At 40.9% G+C, this 16559-nt stretch overlaps 1 protein-coding gene across 4 annotated transcripts in view; it reads left to right on the forward strand.

Annotated features, from left to right (window-relative positions):
- The first annotated feature begins 350 nt into the window (after positions 1 to 350).
- Positions 351 to 16559, forward strand: part of LOC106060865 (protein O-mannosyl-transferase TMTC3-like) — a 162037-nt gene continuing 145828 nt past the window's right edge. The window contains exon 1 of one of the 4 annotated variants that reach the window (XM_056033756.1): positions 351 to 444. Coding sequence is in view for 3 of the 4 variants with exons in the window: in XM_056033753.1 (XP_055889728.1) it covers positions 15361 to 15420 (60 nt within the window). In the remaining variant the exon portion in view is untranslated. Of the gene's footprint in view, positions 445 to 14881; positions 15075 to 15103; positions 15421 to 16559 lie in introns of those variants that run through there. The other 3 variants (XM_056033754.1, XM_056033753.1, XM_056033755.1) reach the window with 3 other exon arrangements.

Genomic DNA, 16559 nt, shown 5'->3' on the forward strand with positions numbered 1-16559 from the left:
AGTCCTATATATATTTCATAAACGCACTTGGTAGTATTCCATTAGAAAAAAGTGAGGGCCCTAACGTTGGAAAAGATACATTTTAAACATTTTTTTAGGGGGGGGGGATTTTTATATATTTTGTGCCGACGTTTCGGTGGGTCGGGTGGAAGTAGGCCTACGTTGCGGGCCTGATCTGGCCCGCGGGCCGTATTTTGGGCATCACTACTCTAGTGAAATGTGATTATTCGTTTGTTATGAATCTTACAAATCTCACTTCTCTATTTTGTGTCTGTTCCTTTTTTTCTTTAGTTGAGGGGTCCCAAACAGATGTAGATATATATAAATGTATATAGGTATGTGATCTAGATCTAGATCTAAATGTCTTTGGACTTTTGTTGTGGTTGTTAACAAGATGGCGTCATATCAATATCACTAATTGAAGTATTCTTGTCTAAATTCGAGGTTACAATCAAAATCTAGATATAGTCATATAGATTCTATAAAAATTTAATTAAGATCTAGACTAGTTAATAGGGTATTAATAGACCTAGATCTATAGTATATAGATCTAATCCTTATTAGGTCTATCTAGACTAGAGCTAGGGCTAGAGCCAGACTAGTCATACTAGTATTACTAGTCAAGTCATAGTATTAGTATTCAATTCACTGACTAGGATTATCTTTATTTATTATTAATAAAATTAGATCTAAATATTAAACTTTAATCTTTATGACTTTATCAACTTTATGATTTTAAGTTTATGATAAGTTTATCATACTTTATGATATTAATTATTTAAATTAATTAATTATCTGAATGTTTTCTATCTTTAAATAATCTTAAATTTTAAATCTATTGCCAATACAATAGTAGTCCTGGTCACTCTAATTACTCTAAATAGTTAAAAATAGTTACTAGTACTCTATACTATAGTCAGTATAGTACTAGTAGTAGTAGGCTATATAGTATAGTATATACATTTATATATAATATTATATATATATAGACTATAGACCTATACCGATATCATACCATAGATTAGAATTGATTAGATCTAAATATAGATCTAACTCTGTCTCTACTACTCTGGATCTATTCTAGTTCTCTAGTCTAGATCTATTACTTATAGTATTTACTAAGTCTAAGATCTAGATTCAATGCATTAGAATTTTTAGATTTAATAGATCTAATCTATATTAATCTAGATCTATAATTTTAAATTTATTAATTATAATAATAATATTGTGACGAGATGTTTAATTAGTTAATATTTGGCTTGTTTATTTAAGTCTAGGGGAAATTTTATTAATTTATCCCGCGCACATATAAGATTTTGTACAGGCACACCGCAACCAACAGTAAGAACAGACCAATATTATAAGTTTATAAATAAAAATAATTTATAAATGAAAGTTTACAAAAAGATAAATGATCAATAAAATTATAATCAAGAAATGAAATGAAGGTGCTAATATCTAACATAACTGCTCATCATGGATTGCTACTTAATGCGTGAATGGAAGAGTGTTCCTATGCCTCGACTACTTATATTCTTAGCTGCTAACCCGTGGGTCGTCTTCTGGCGGTCGAAGGACTGGCACTCAGAAGGATGTTCTCTATGCTGTAGTAAGCTGGCTCTAGGGTGAGGCCGCTGCCTGTTTAGCAGTAGAGAGGGTTGGTGCTGCAGACTAAGTTGTAGTGGGGTGGACCTCTCAGCTGTGGTTTCTAGCTTGTAGATGGCCGTGCTGACTCACACCAGTTTGTCTTCTGCAGAGAAGGTTGCTCTAAGCAGTCGGCATTAGGCAACAGCTATTGGGCAGTGGACAGTTTGGGCCGGGTACTGGGCAGTATAGGGCATTGTGGACAATGGGCAATATTTTAAGGCCAAGGACAGTAGGCAATGCCTTCTTGCTAACAGGTATGTAATGGGGGGTGGGGGGTATCTGGTGTGGTCTGCACCGGTTACAGCTTTGGGTGGAGATATGGCCGTTACAGCATACAGTTACTGAAGCATCAATCAGGTACAGCTATCAGTACAGCAATTGGGTGTAGCAATCGTGTGTAGCAACCAGGCTGGGGATAAGACAGACAATTAGGAACCTCCTAAAGGCATTGAGTAGGGATTCTCATATGCCTTGCAATCAATCAGATGTAGGAATTGGTATCAATCCCAACAAGGAATTTAAGACAATTAAGTGTAAAATCTTAAAGCATGCATATAACTCAATAACAAACAAAATATAAGGAAGACAACCACAATTAATGTGTTATCATACAATGTAGGATGAAACTAGTCAAGATTCATCCATTGAATATGATTATGTCGATAAGTAATCAGTTATAGTAAAATGGGGAATGAGCATAGTATACTAAAGGATAAGATGAAAATTAAATACTAGGGATCGAGATACAATGATAAAGGTTTGATATAATTAATCAAAATTAAACTCATCCAAGGAACTATAAGTTCACAAAGGTGTGAGACATAATAATATGTATGAGGGATATATATGTGACAAGTCAAAAACTCGCTGTCAGAGTCACTCAAATTTATCACAGCATTAATTATTATTTTTCACTATTTATTTATTTTATTTTGATTATTTGTCCATCCTACCCCTAAATCATTCACCCACCACACCTTTTCCTCTCCAGGCTAGACTTAGTTGACCACCTTGGAGATAGCTAAGGCGCGTCCTTTCATTTATTTGCCCTTGACCGGGGCAAAGATAGACACGTTCTCTTTAGTCTTATCCGCGGATGTCCGCCGCGATTGACACCCCCCCCTTGGGTGGAATGTAGGTCACTCTTCCCCCCACGTCTCTCTTTGATCTAAGAGATTACACGGGTCAATACACCGCGTGGTACTCCAAGGTGTGACTCTTGTCGGACTTCACCCACGTGTAAGCTAATTCTTAGCCTAGGACATTTCCTGTGTCTCACATTTCCCAGGCATATATAAAGTAAATTAAATCAGGCCAGACCCTCTTTCATTCTCATACGAGCTGAGCTATCGAGTCTGGACTACTTCATACATTCTCTCTCCTAGAGGAATACCTGGTGCCTCCCTCAGGTGTCTGCCTATTTATCGGATTACTTACCTGCCTATTGGCCTACTGGCCTATCTAGGTGCTTAGTGCACTTGCCTAGTTGCTACCAAGAATCACCTATTGCCTAGTTTTGGACCAACGATCTATTTACCTGCATCTGTGCTTAGTGCTATTCAGCACTGCACTTGCCTACTGAGATCTACTCAACTCTTCTACTCGGCGCTATCGGCATTGCCCGCCTATTCGACAGCCCACCTGTCAAGCTATTAGGTGCGACGTCCCTATGGATTCAGATCTGTGTGAGACGTCATAGCTACGCCAACCCTCTGCAACTCACTGGACATATCCTGTCAACTACGCTGCACACGGCAGATCAGCTCTGCCCGCAGTAACCTTGTGCCCACGGTAGCCGGCCACCCGCCCTACTGTGCCCACTACAGATATTAGATTTTGGGGATTGAGACTCCACAAGAACTATATCGCCGGCGTCCCTCTATCCGCTAGAGCGCCACCTCCAGCTGCAGATCCTCAAGCCAGGACACAGCCAGCTGCGACATCAACAGGAATACCAGCTAAGTCAGAGGACAAAGTGACCTACTCTCTTATTAGGTGCAAGAGTGATGATTAAACATAGAATATACTAGAGATAGATGCAAACCCTCCCCCTTTTTATTATTATATGTATATTTATGTAAATAAATATCCTTTATTTTAACTTTTGTATCTATCTTTCATTGCTTTGTCTCGTTGCGTGTCTGCTCCCAATTCATATGCTGATAAGTGGGGGTGTGATAGCATTAAAAATAATCATCCCCTAGACATAAAACGTGCCAAACACACGTCACATTTCCCCACCTGTCACATTATGGCGAGCCCGTCCGTGGATTTAACCCATTAGTACAGCAGGCACGAACAGGCAGCAATAACTAAATTTCCTATCAATATTTTTTCTAAGAATATTTATAAGTATCATCACCTTGCATTTTCAAGAGTGTCACTTCTGTCATATTTTATATTTTATATTTATTGCATTTTGTTTGTAACATTTCATTGCAGGAATTTGTGATTAACATAGGCAGACACCACATTCCTTTTGCACTCTTTCATATAACCAGCGACTCACTTTCGTTAACTCACTTTCTTTAATTCTAGCTCAATCCTATTATCCATTCTATCTGCCCCTCCACCATCCTAGTACCTCTCATTACCCACCCCTCATCACTATGGCCAGTGGCACGTTCTCCAAAGAGCACTCTGACTTAATGCAGAAAATAGCTGAATTCAAAGGAATAGCGGCCACCCTATTTAATGATGAGGCAGAACGAAAAAAATATGTGAGAGAACGTTTTGAGGCACTTGAAAAGAAAGAAGAAGAAAGGAGAAGGCAAAAGGAAAAGGAAGAAAGGGAAGCGAAGTTTAAGCGAAGAATTGAAGAGTTGGACAAAGCCCATGAGCAGAAAATACTAGAAATAAGAGAACGCTATAGACCGCAGAGATTGGAGCTGAACATCACACCGGCAAGGCAAGACCAGGAAGCAGAGGAGAGCGGAACCACAGCTCATGTCCAAATTGAGTACACTGCCCAAACGGACTCAGAAGTTGCTGCTAAGGATGAAGCTTTCATACCTGATATCCCTCCTCTCGACGATTCCACATTGTCTACCCAGCCCAACCCTCCTGCTCAGTCCAATAGTCCTGCAAACTGCGATGCCCCCATCCAGCCCATGCCCTCAAGCAAACCCCAACCTAGAAAGGCACCAATCCAACAACCAGCCTTGCACAAAAACTGCATCTACCCAGCACGTAAGCCTCGTCATAACCAGAACAATCAAGCCCACCGTGACTGCAACGACAGCACGCGTGGCAACAAAACTAACCGTGCCTACTGTGACTGCAACGACAGCATGCGTAGCCACAAACCCAACCGCCAAAAGCAGCAGGCCTCACAGCGCATTTCAGTAAAGACCGCGGTCCCCAAACCCTCTGTGTCTAATCAGCAACCACATACTGATAGAACAGCGGGCGACCCATACGTCATATCAACACTGACTGTGGCCCCTGAACACACTGCCCTCGGCCCTACGAAAACGGAAGTCCTACCGGCACTTCCTCACCCTGTCTCTTCTTCCCCCGGGATAGAGACCATTCTGGTTAACGGGCGGTACGTCCGGTCCCTATTTGACACAGGCTGTGCGGTAAGTTCAGTTATCTGCAAAGCACTGGTTGACCCGGCTGATCTCACAGATAGAACTGTGACGATTCAGTCCCTTGACCGTGAGATTCCTCCAAAGGTTCTACCTGTCGCGAGGGTGCACGTGGAGTGCAGATACGTACATGGCACCATCGACGCCGCCGTCATGGACACGCCAGTATATGACTTCATTCTAGGCTCCAAATATGTCCCTCTTGGAGTAGTCAATAAACCATTCTTCTCTCTGCCCGTCGGTAGATCGACGGAGCAGAAAGGTGGCCGCAACCAGCCGGTTGGAAGCCCTGGTCGCCACACTAACCCGCATAGTCCCGACTCATCAGCAAAGCACAAACCACCCCGCCCTGGCATTGACTCTGCTAGGAAGTCACGAGTTAAGTCGTTTACCCGCGCTCGTGAGGGTCTACTTCACCCAGGCTACTCAGCCAAAATCATGCAACGTTCCTCTGACCTTGACAGGGTCAGAATGCCCCGAGGTAAGATTAACCCTTGCTCTCGCGGACTCACTCCTCTCCATGGCTCATCAGCCACTACTCCGAATCAACCTCTCCCTGGCATTGATAGTGTCAGGAAGTCACGAGGTAAGCCGAACCCTCGCGCCCGTGAAAACACTTCTCCCTATGGCTCCTCAGCCACCATTCCAAATCAACCTCCCCCTGGCATTGATAGTGTCAGGAAGTCACGAGATAAGCCGAACCCTCGCGCTCGTGAAAACACTTCTCACCATGGCTCCTCAGCCGCCATTCAATATCGACCTTCCCCTGGCATTGACCATGTCAGGAAGCCACGATGTAAGCCACATTATTGCACTCGTGGGGACGTTCTCCGGCAGAACTCCACATTCTTTGTCAGGCCACTCTTCCCTGACATTGATCGTGTCAGACGATACCGAGGTAAGCTAACTACTTACTCTCGTGAAGAAGCGCCTCACAGCGGCTTCGGAGGTAAGTCCCAACGAGCACACGTGCCTTGGGCACCCCGCCTAAGCCCTAATCACACTCCCCAATCCGCCCCAGAAAGGAATTATTACTCACCCAATCGCCCAATCTACTCTCCCAAGCAACCCCATATGTTTCACTCAGGTGACTACATACACAGGGACGGGAAGTAGACCACGGACAGACTTGGACAGACTCTCCTCCTGGCATGGCTATCCCTTTATTTTACCAGATTTTTTTTTCTAATGCTGTGATAACAACTGATCTTAAAGTTAGAGTGACATCAGTCTGCTCGCACTTTATGGATCTTCTGCGATAGATCCATCTTGGCGGCGGCGTATGTGACAAGTCAAAAACTCGCTGTCAGAGTCACTCAAATTTATCACAGCATTAATTATTATTTTTCACTATTTATTTATTTTATTTTGATTATTTGTCCATCCTACCCCTAAATCATTCACCCGCCACACCTTTTCCTCTCCAGGCTAGACTTAGTTGACCACCTTGGAGATAGCTAAGGCGCGTCCTTTCATTTATTTGCCCTTGACCGGGGCAAAGATAGACACGTTCTCTTTAGTCTTATCCGCGGATGTCCGCCGCGATTGACACCCCCCCCCCTTGGGTGGAATGTAGGTCACTCTTCCCCCCACGTCTCTCTTTGATCTAAGAGATTACACGGGTCAATACACCGCGTGGTACTCCAAGGTGTGACTCTTGTCGGACTTCACCCACGTGTAAGCTAATTCTTAGCCTAGGACATTTCCTGTGTCCCACATTTCCCAGGCATATATAAAGTAAATTAAATCGGGCCAGACCCTCTTTCATTCTCATACGAGCTGAGCTATCGAGTCTGGACTACTTCATACATTCTCTCTCCTAGAGGAATACCTTGTGCCTCCCTCAGGTGTCTGCCTATTTATCGGATTACTTACCTGCCTATTGGCCTACTGGCCTATCTAGGTGCTTAGTGCACTTGCCTAGTTGCTACCAAGAATCACCTATTGCCTAGTTTTGGACCAACGATCTATTTACCTGCATCTGTGCTTAGTGCTATTCAGCACTGCACTTGCCTACTGAGATCTACTCAACTCTACTACTCGGCGCTATCGGCATTGCCCGCCTATTCGACAGCCCACCTGTCAAGCTATTAGGTGCGACGTCCCTATGGATTCAGATCTGTGTGAGACGTCATAGCTACGCCAACCCTCTGCAACTCACTGGACATATCCTGTCAACTACGCTGCACACGGCAGATCAGCTCTGCCCGCAGTAACCTTGTGCCCACGGTAGCCGGCCACCCGCCCTACTGTGCCCACTACAGATATTAGATTTTGGGGATTGAGACTCCACAAGAACTATATCGCCGGCGTCCCTCTATCCGCTAGAGCGCCACCTCCAGCTGCAGATCCTCAAGCCAGGACACAGCCAGCTGCGACATCAACAGGAATACCAGCTAAGTCAGAGGACAAAGTGACCTACTCTCTTATTAGGTGCAAGAGTGATGATTAAACATAGAATATACTAGAGATAGATGCAAACCCTCCCCCTTTTTATTATTATATGTATATTTATGTAAATAAATATCCTTTATTTTAACTTTTGTATCTATCTTTCATTGCTTTGTCTCGTTGCGTGTCTGCTCCCGATTCATATGCTGATAAGTGGGGGTGTGATAGCATTAAAAATAATCATCCCCTAGACATAAAACGTGCCAAACACACGTCACATTTCCCCACCTGTCACAATATAATAGGAATGCGGATAAGTATAGTAAAATGTTTACACTCACCCGTTTGTCCCTAATGAAACCTCACAAAATAAATTTCCTAACAGAGGAGACTGTATGAATTCTAGCGGGCCTATCTGAGGATGCTTTGGTCTCTATATATAGATGGGACTTTTTGTTTAACAGGTGGGGAAGAATGCTAGGTGATTTTCTCACATGTATCTATGTACCGGAGATGTCAGACGTCAGGTCAGATTTATGGTCAATATTCGTTGCCTACCGTGAGAGTAAAAATTAAGCGAATATGTATCTGTCCAGCCCGAGTGCAATGCTATTCTTAGAGTGGTGCGTATGCTGCGCTGGGGTGGGGGGAATAGGTGTGAAAAGTTATTAGGCTGCTTCGTGTAGCGCTGGTGCCGCTACTATTGTGTGCTGCTGGTCACCTTTACAGCGGTCAAAAATTAAAAGTTAGCCCTAGAGAAGCTAGTTAATGTTTTATGTCGAGATTCGTCCACTGAGAAACAGTGCGAGGGGAGATAAATCCTAAAAGAAATTAGTTATGGGTGGACAAGAAAATAATTTTAAGGTTAAAAATAAAAGTTTCAAACGATTTGCTGGGAAAAACTCAAATGAACTTTTGCATGCAAGTTTCGTATTGTCACAAATATCTATATTTAAATTTAATAAATTAAAATACAAATAAAATAGAATTTAGATTCTAGATATTCTAGAATCAAGTAGAATCTACTAATCTAGATCTAGTAATCTAGTCATTATAATTATATCAATATGGACTATACATTTATAGAAATAAAAGATCTAGATCTATCTAGTACTTTCAGATTACATTTCTATTCTAGGCAATCAAATTTTAAATCTATATTAACCATATATATATAATAATAAATATGTATATATATTATATATATATAGATCTATATATATATATATCATGGGCGTAGCCAGGATTTTTTCGGGGGGTGGGGGGAGTAGGTTTTGGGGGGATCCCCCCCCCCCCCCTGAAATTAAAAAAAAATATATGTTTGTATGGATGGATGTGTGTATGTGCACATAATTAATCTCTATTGCATTCCGACCCTTCATTCTTTGGAAGACGTTTATTGTGCCCAAGAATAGGTTCTTCCTGGAGTTAGTGAAAAAAAGGAGACTCCTTGCCCTTGCCAGCATGGGGTCTGGGGGAGCGCTTAGAGCTCCCACAGTGCGGGGCAGAGCCCCGCCACCAAGCACTATTTCTGGTATTGAAAGCCAACTAAATGCATATTCAGAGGTACCTACAGTGCATTATTTTGTTATTAAAAAGTTTTATTTAAAAAACTAATGTGCTATTCCTACTGACTTAAACCCTCTTGCGCTGTTCCGCACATTTGCTGGCAAGCTGTTTCCACAAAAATCTGTCACTGGCAATGTCTGAAGCCTCTTCCCACCTGCTCTGAGGACCTCCATGAAAGTATGGTGCAAAGTTGTACTAGGATGTCATCACAACTCTTATTATGCGTAATTCATTTTGTCGGAGAACATGTCCCGCAAACCTCATGCGGCGCTCTGTCACAACCTTACTAAGTGGTCGACTCCCATTTTGGTACACAATTTAGACCCAATCTCTATAACTGACTCCTAAAATCCATCTTAGCCATCTTTGTAGAGCCACATTTAATGCTTTTCAATTTCATTGCACTTTATTAATGAAGCCCAGCCACTGGTAGACATGTGTAACTTCTCTTGACTACGATTTGGAATTAGGTGACTATTTTGCTTTAGATGTTATATCGAAAAGGGAAGTTTTAAACTAAAATATATCTGGAGTTTTTTTTTTTTTTTTTAAAATTCAAAACCACATTTAGCTACGGTCATAGAATTTGGTAACTGTAGTTTGGTTTAGAAATAATATTGAAGAAAGAGGCTTTCAACCTTAAAACTCTATGTAGGGGGATTTTAAACTCAAAACTATCTTGAGGGGTTTTAAACTTAAAAAAGCCATCTGGAGGAGAGGGGTTGAAACTCAAAACCCCCCATTGGCTTCGCTACACTCAAAGAATTTTAGTGTGTAATTTGCTTTTTTTTTATATTGAAGAGGTATTTTTTAGCATCAAACCCCTCTGAAGGGAAATTTAAACTCAAAACACCCAATAGGCTTGGCTACGATCATAGCATTTTGATTGCGAATTTTTTTTTTTTTTTTAATTTTGAAAATTTATTTTTTAGCTTCAAACCCCTTTGGCTACGCTCATACAATTTTTAGTGTTTAATTTGCTTTTATATATTGAAAAGGGGTTTATCGTAAATTTTGGAGAGGGTTTAAAATCAAAATCTTCCTTAGATGTGCTCTTGGAATTTTGGGATTGTCGTTTGCATTTTTTTTTGTAGAAGAGGGGGATTTAAATGCAAAACCACCTTGTAGGGGTTTTAAACTCAAAACCCCCTGGTAGGAGGGTTTTCAAACTCAAAACCCCCTGGTAAGGGGTTTTAAACTCAAAACCCCCTGGTATGGGGTTTCAAAATCAAAACCCCTTGGTAGGGGTTTCCAACTCAAAACCCCTCTAAACCCCCTGGTTGGGTGTTTTCAACTCAAAACCCCCTTGGCTGTGCTAGGGCAAGTGATGGTTTATTGTTAAAATTTCACCTAAAATAAACAAAATTAAAGCAAAAGATCAGTCACTAAACTCCGACCCCTGGTGGGGGGGGGCGCGATTTCATTTCGAGGTAGGGGTTTGAACACCCCCCCCCCGGCTACGCCCATGATATATATATATATATATATATATATATATATATATATATATATATATATATATATATATATATATATATATATATATATATATATATATATATATATATATATATAATAATTAGTCTTGAGTTGGTAGAAATCTAGTCACTCAGTTGATCTATTCTATGTCTATAGTCTATATTGACGATATATAAATAAATAAATAATAAATAAATTATAGCTTTTATATTGCGCTACTTTCATGCTTATAGCATGCTCAGAGCACTTTGGTCCAATCTCATATTTGGACCAGTCGGGAGAGGGGAGAAATTTTTCTGTGCTGCCTTCAGGAGCTCAGTAAACACAACTCTCTGCTCGGGTCGGGTGTCTAACCTGGAGCCCATTTCATATTTAGCAAATGCACATCTGACATCATCTTGATCTAGACCTAGATCTGGGTCTAGGACTAAGTTTAGGTCACTCTTGAATTTACTAATACTCTACGTCCACAGTCACAGTAAATACGTTTCTAGATCTAGTAATACTTAACTTTTTAAACTTAGTCTAGGTCTGCTATAGATATTCTCAATTCTACTTTCTAATACTTCTAGATAGATCTATTATTCTAATCTGGATATAAATTTAGGTCTACTACTGTCTTTAGGCTAGACTTTATAGCACTAGCGGATCCAGAACTTTGGAGTGGGGGGGGGGCGATTTTTTTCCAAACCCTAACCCTAACGCCCAATAAACCCTAACCCTATGTATAAACGTGTGTACAGAACACACACACACACACACACACACACACACATATATTTTAAAAAGCAGCATTTCTCAACCTTCGGCGAAAAAGTGGGGCAACGCTATAAGGTTCCCTAGTGGGGTTTGGGGCAAAGCCCCGACGACAAAAGCGTTTTCTTGCATTCTTCACTGCAGAAACGCATTCTCCTGATATCTACAGCTTATTATTCATCAATGAAGTTCGGGGCGAATCCCCGACGCTAAAAGCATTTTCTTGCATTCTTCACTGCAGAAACGCATTCTCCTGACATCTAAAGCTTATTATTCATCAATGGAGTTCGGGGCGAAGCCCCGACCCCAAAAGCGTTTTCTTGCATTCTTCACTGCAGAAACGCATTATCCTGACATATACAGCTCATCATTCATTAATGAAGTTCGGGGCGAAGCCCCGACGACAAAAGCATTTTCTTCTATTCTTCACTACAGAAACGCGTTCTCCTGACATCTACAGCTTATTATTCATCAATGAAGTTCGGGGCGAAGCCCCGACGACAAAAGCGTTTTCTTGCATTCTTCACTGCATAAACGCATTTTCCTGACATCTACAGCTCATTATTCATCAATGGAGTTCGGGGCGAAGCCCGAAAGGACAAAAGCGTTTTCTTGCATTCTTCACTGCAGAAACGCATTTTCCTGACATCTACAGCTCATTATTCATCAGTGGAGTTCGGGGCGAAGCCCCGACGCCAAAAGCTTTTTCTGGCATTTTTCACTGCAGAAACGCATTCTAATGACCTAAAGCTCATTATTCATACTATTAAAAAAAATTACCTTTTGAATAATATTGTACTTGAAAGATATTCTAATATGAATTTATAGGCCCTTAATACATTGCAAATAAAACCGATTTGTTCCTTGAAAAGATAAGATACCCCACATATTTAGATTTTGGCTTTGAGGATCGCCGCCGAAAAAAAATTTTTCGATAAATAATATTCAATAACATCGTAGTGTAAGTTATGAGTTATAGTCCCAAATTTATTTAACTAGAAAAATATCCGATTGAGTAAAGGTTGGGAAAAGGCGACAATAAATGTATTTTTTTCGGTTTAGAACTCATCTCAATCATGATTCTTATAGTGAAAAATTTCGTTTGAATTCTAACTTTTCCAAGGCAAAGTCTTTCTTAAAATAATTATGATAAATTCATGTGAAATTACATAAACTCTGGAAATGGGAGGGGCGGTAGAATGAAAACGACTAATTCTCGCTCCTTTAATAATTTCTGCTAAAGATTGCATTTGGCATTAAAGAATAAAAAAAAAAAAGTAGGGCGCCTCGATATAAGAATTTAATTTATAGTATATATAAATTATATTAGTGGCAGATTTTTTACATTTTGTAATTTCTAAACTATAATACTAAAAGAAAAAGTATTGGTTTGTCCGATGGGGGAAATGCAATTGCATATATAGCCCTTCCCACATGGTGCAACCCTTTTTCATTTAAATTTACTAATGATAACATTTGAGATTAGAGTATGGTACGACATAATATACAATGGGTTCACATATCAATACGTAGTTTATATTATAAAGATATTCAACTAATTTTGTTCACAAACTATGATTCTCCATAAAAATAGGACCGCCCCCCCACTCAGAGGGCTAGAGTGGGAAGGGCAGTACATGCAATCGCCCTCCCCCCAACCCCACCGAATCGGCCAAGATACCAGAAAGGGAGCGACATAATATAAAATTTATAGATTAATTCAACTAATTTTGTTCACAAACTATGATTTCTCCATAAAAGTAGGACCGCCCCCCCCACTCAAATGGTTTAGGTGGGAAGGGCAGTAGAGGTATTCGCCACCCCCCCCCCCCGCACCCCCAAACGGTAAACAGGGAATGACCTGATTGCCTGGCTCAAGCTGGTCATACTTTAGTCAGTGCTGGAGCCTTTGTTTTTGATGATGATGATGATTACCTCTCAGGCAATGAAATAGACTATCACAGATTGAAACTACAAGTTTGTTTCCTTTCTTAGATTTTATCTAGTGTTTATCTTAATTTATCTGTTCTCTCGAAATATTTGTGTGTGAATCTTATAATTTCAAAAAAAAAAAATAAACATAAACACCAAATCGGTCAACATACTAGAGGAGGGGGCGAAATAATAAAAAAATAGGTTGAAATATAAATAATTAGTATATATTATTAACATAAGTAATAAATTTGTATACAAATTGTGTGAATTCTATACTAAAATTCGTCCGCCGCCCCCCTTTAAGGGGGGGGGGGTCGGCCGAGTGGGGGGGGGGGGCGATCGCCCCTACCGCCCCCCCCCCCCTGGATCCGCCAGTGCTCTATAGAGAGAGTAAAGTTCCATTAGTGAACAAGTTGGCACATTTTTTTAGTTTTTAATTTTTAACTTCCTAATGGTTAGACCAAGAATTTTTTTTTTAAAGTATATATAATATCAGCCATTGGCTAATACAAATCCAGACTCAAGTCTAGTTACTTTGATTGGAACACCTTTTTATACTTAAAATTCAAGTCAATTTGTGGTAAGGTCAAGCTTTGTGAACACAAAAAACATGCGTGTTAACGTTTGCCTATGCCAAGAAAATATTGGCTACCGGGTACAATGCATATATTATAGATCTATATGTTAAAAACAATATTATCTTCAAATTCCTTTCATTGAACAATTTTCTTTTACCACACAACATATTTCCCTTCTCTGCTTGTAATTGACCTATCCTCACCTCTCACTATGCATCAATTTTTACCTATACTGGCTTAGCCTAGCCTACGATACTGGTCATGTGTGTTAACATTTGTCAACACCAAGAAAATATTGCGTATAAAGCATAAAGATTAGATCTCTGTCTATATATATGTTAAAAATAATATTATCTTCAATTTCTTTTCATTGAGCAGTTTTCTTTTAACACTATAGTTAGCAAAACGTGTGCCCGGGGCAAGCTACTTTATTAGAGCCCTCCTCCCCCTTTTCCATGAATATCACATAGAAATATAGGCATATAAATAAAATGTATTTTATAATAATATTATACAGTATATAAAATGTATTACTTACTTAGACTTAGGTCCTCCCGCGCCCCTTCCGCGCATTGGGCGGCAAACTGTCTCCATAAAGATCTATCATTGGCAATGTCTGAAGCCTCCTCCCATCTGGTGTCCAATGTTCTGAGGTCCTCCATAAAGGTGTGTCGCCAAGTAATACGAGGACGTCCAAGTTTGCGCTTTCCTTGTATTGGCTTCCATGTTATCGCAACTCTTGGTGTGCGTAATTCATTTTGAGTAGAACATGTCCCGCAAACCTCATGCAACGCTCTGTCACAACCTCACTAAGTGTTCGACTCCCAGTTCGGCATAGGATTTCCTTGTTTGAGACCCGATCTGTGTAACTGACTCACAAAATCCGCCTCAACCATCTCTGTTGAGCCACATTTAGTCTTTTCTCAATTTTGACAGATGACTCCCATGTCTGACATGCATATGTAGCTGTTGGAATGACGATTGTGTTGAGAAGGTGTATTTTTGTCTCGAGTCCAATGGCTTGGCTAGTCCAAATAGGCTGCAGCCTTTGGAAAATGCTCCCTGCCTTTCCTATTCGGCACGCTTCATCATGGTAGGCATCTCCATCATTTGTTATGATGCTGCCAAGGTAAGTGAACTTGTCCAGCTCTTCAAGCTTTGACTCGCCAAGTCTGACGGGGGGCACCCTTTGCCTTATATCCCACTCACATAATTTTAGTCTTATTCAAGTTTATGCGGAGGCCAATTTCGGGTGCCTCTCTGTCTAGGCTTTCCGTCATTTCTTGAATGCATTTTTATTTGTAGCCCCGAGTAGTGCAACATCATCAGCAAAGTCCAAGTCCGTCAATCGGAGTTGTTCAGGCCATGGAATACCAAAGGCAGTCTGGTTCATTGCTCTCCTCATTATGTAGTAGATGGCTAGGAGGAAAAGGAAGGGAGATAAGATGCACCCCTGTCTCACACCTGCCTCGATGGTAAAAAAAACTCTGTTGTTCCGTCTTCTGTTTTAATGCATCAACTAGACTTACTGTAAAGATGTCGTAGGATCTGGACGAATTTTTCTGGGATGCCGTATTCTCTGACTATTTTCCATAGTGATTCTTGGTGGACACTATCAAACGCTTTTTGGAAGTCCACGAAACTGATCGTTAGCCGTTGTTGGTACTGAAGACTTTGTTCTATGATATTTCGTAGAATGAAAATCTGCTCTGTACATGATCTGCCTCTTCGGAAACCAGCTTGTTCTTCTCTGAGCCTTTCATCTACAGACTGTTGAAGCCGTCTCATTAAAACAGTGCTGAAAAAGTTGCCCAGGACAGAGAGGAGAGTAATGCTCCTCCAGTTGTTGCAGTCTGCCAAGTTGCCCTTTTTTGGAACCTTTACAATCACTCCCTTTTGCCAGTCCTCGGGGACTTTTGAAGTTCGCCAACAGAAATTTAAGAGATCAGTCATTCTGTTAACAATGCACTGTCCCTCATATTTTAGCATTTCTGCTGATATCATGTCTAGCCCTGGTGCTTTGTTATTCTTTAGCACTATAATGCCCATGGTAACCTCCTCAGCAGTTATTGGGTCTGTCTTGACCTCGAGATCATTGTCCGGAGAAGGGTCCTTGAATGTGTAAGTTAGGTCTGGCGACGGTTGGTTAAGGATCTCTTTAAAGTGCTCTACCCATCTTGCATCCATTTCTTCTTTCGTTAACAAAGTTTTTCCTTGCTTGTCTTTTATCGGTGCCCCATGTCCACTCTTTGCTCCAGTGAGATCTCGGACAATACGATGGAGAGTTTTTGTGTCATTTCTGCTTGCAACTGCTTGTGCCTCTTGCCCCTTCTGCTCAATCCAGTCCCGTTTATCTCACCGACAGCTTCTCTTTACATTCAGATCTGCTTCCCTATAGGCTTCTTCCGCTAGGCTGCGATCCTGTGTTTCATTTTTCTAATCTCGTCTACGTTTGGCCTCTTTCCTCTCATTGATCAATATCCATGTGTTCTGTCTTGTATCCATCGTTCCTTGTATGAACCTCGCCCCCTTCTGATAACTTCTTCCTCGCACTCAATTGTGATATCTTTGAAGTTGGCCCACTCTTCTTCAAGGGTCAATATATCTGCAAGAG

This window comes from Biomphalaria glabrata, chromosome 6 (genome assembly GCF_947242115.1).
Source record: "Biomphalaria glabrata chromosome 6, xgBioGlab47.1, whole genome shotgun sequence".
NCBI lineage: Eukaryota > Metazoa > Mollusca > Gastropoda > Planorbidae > Biomphalaria > Biomphalaria glabrata.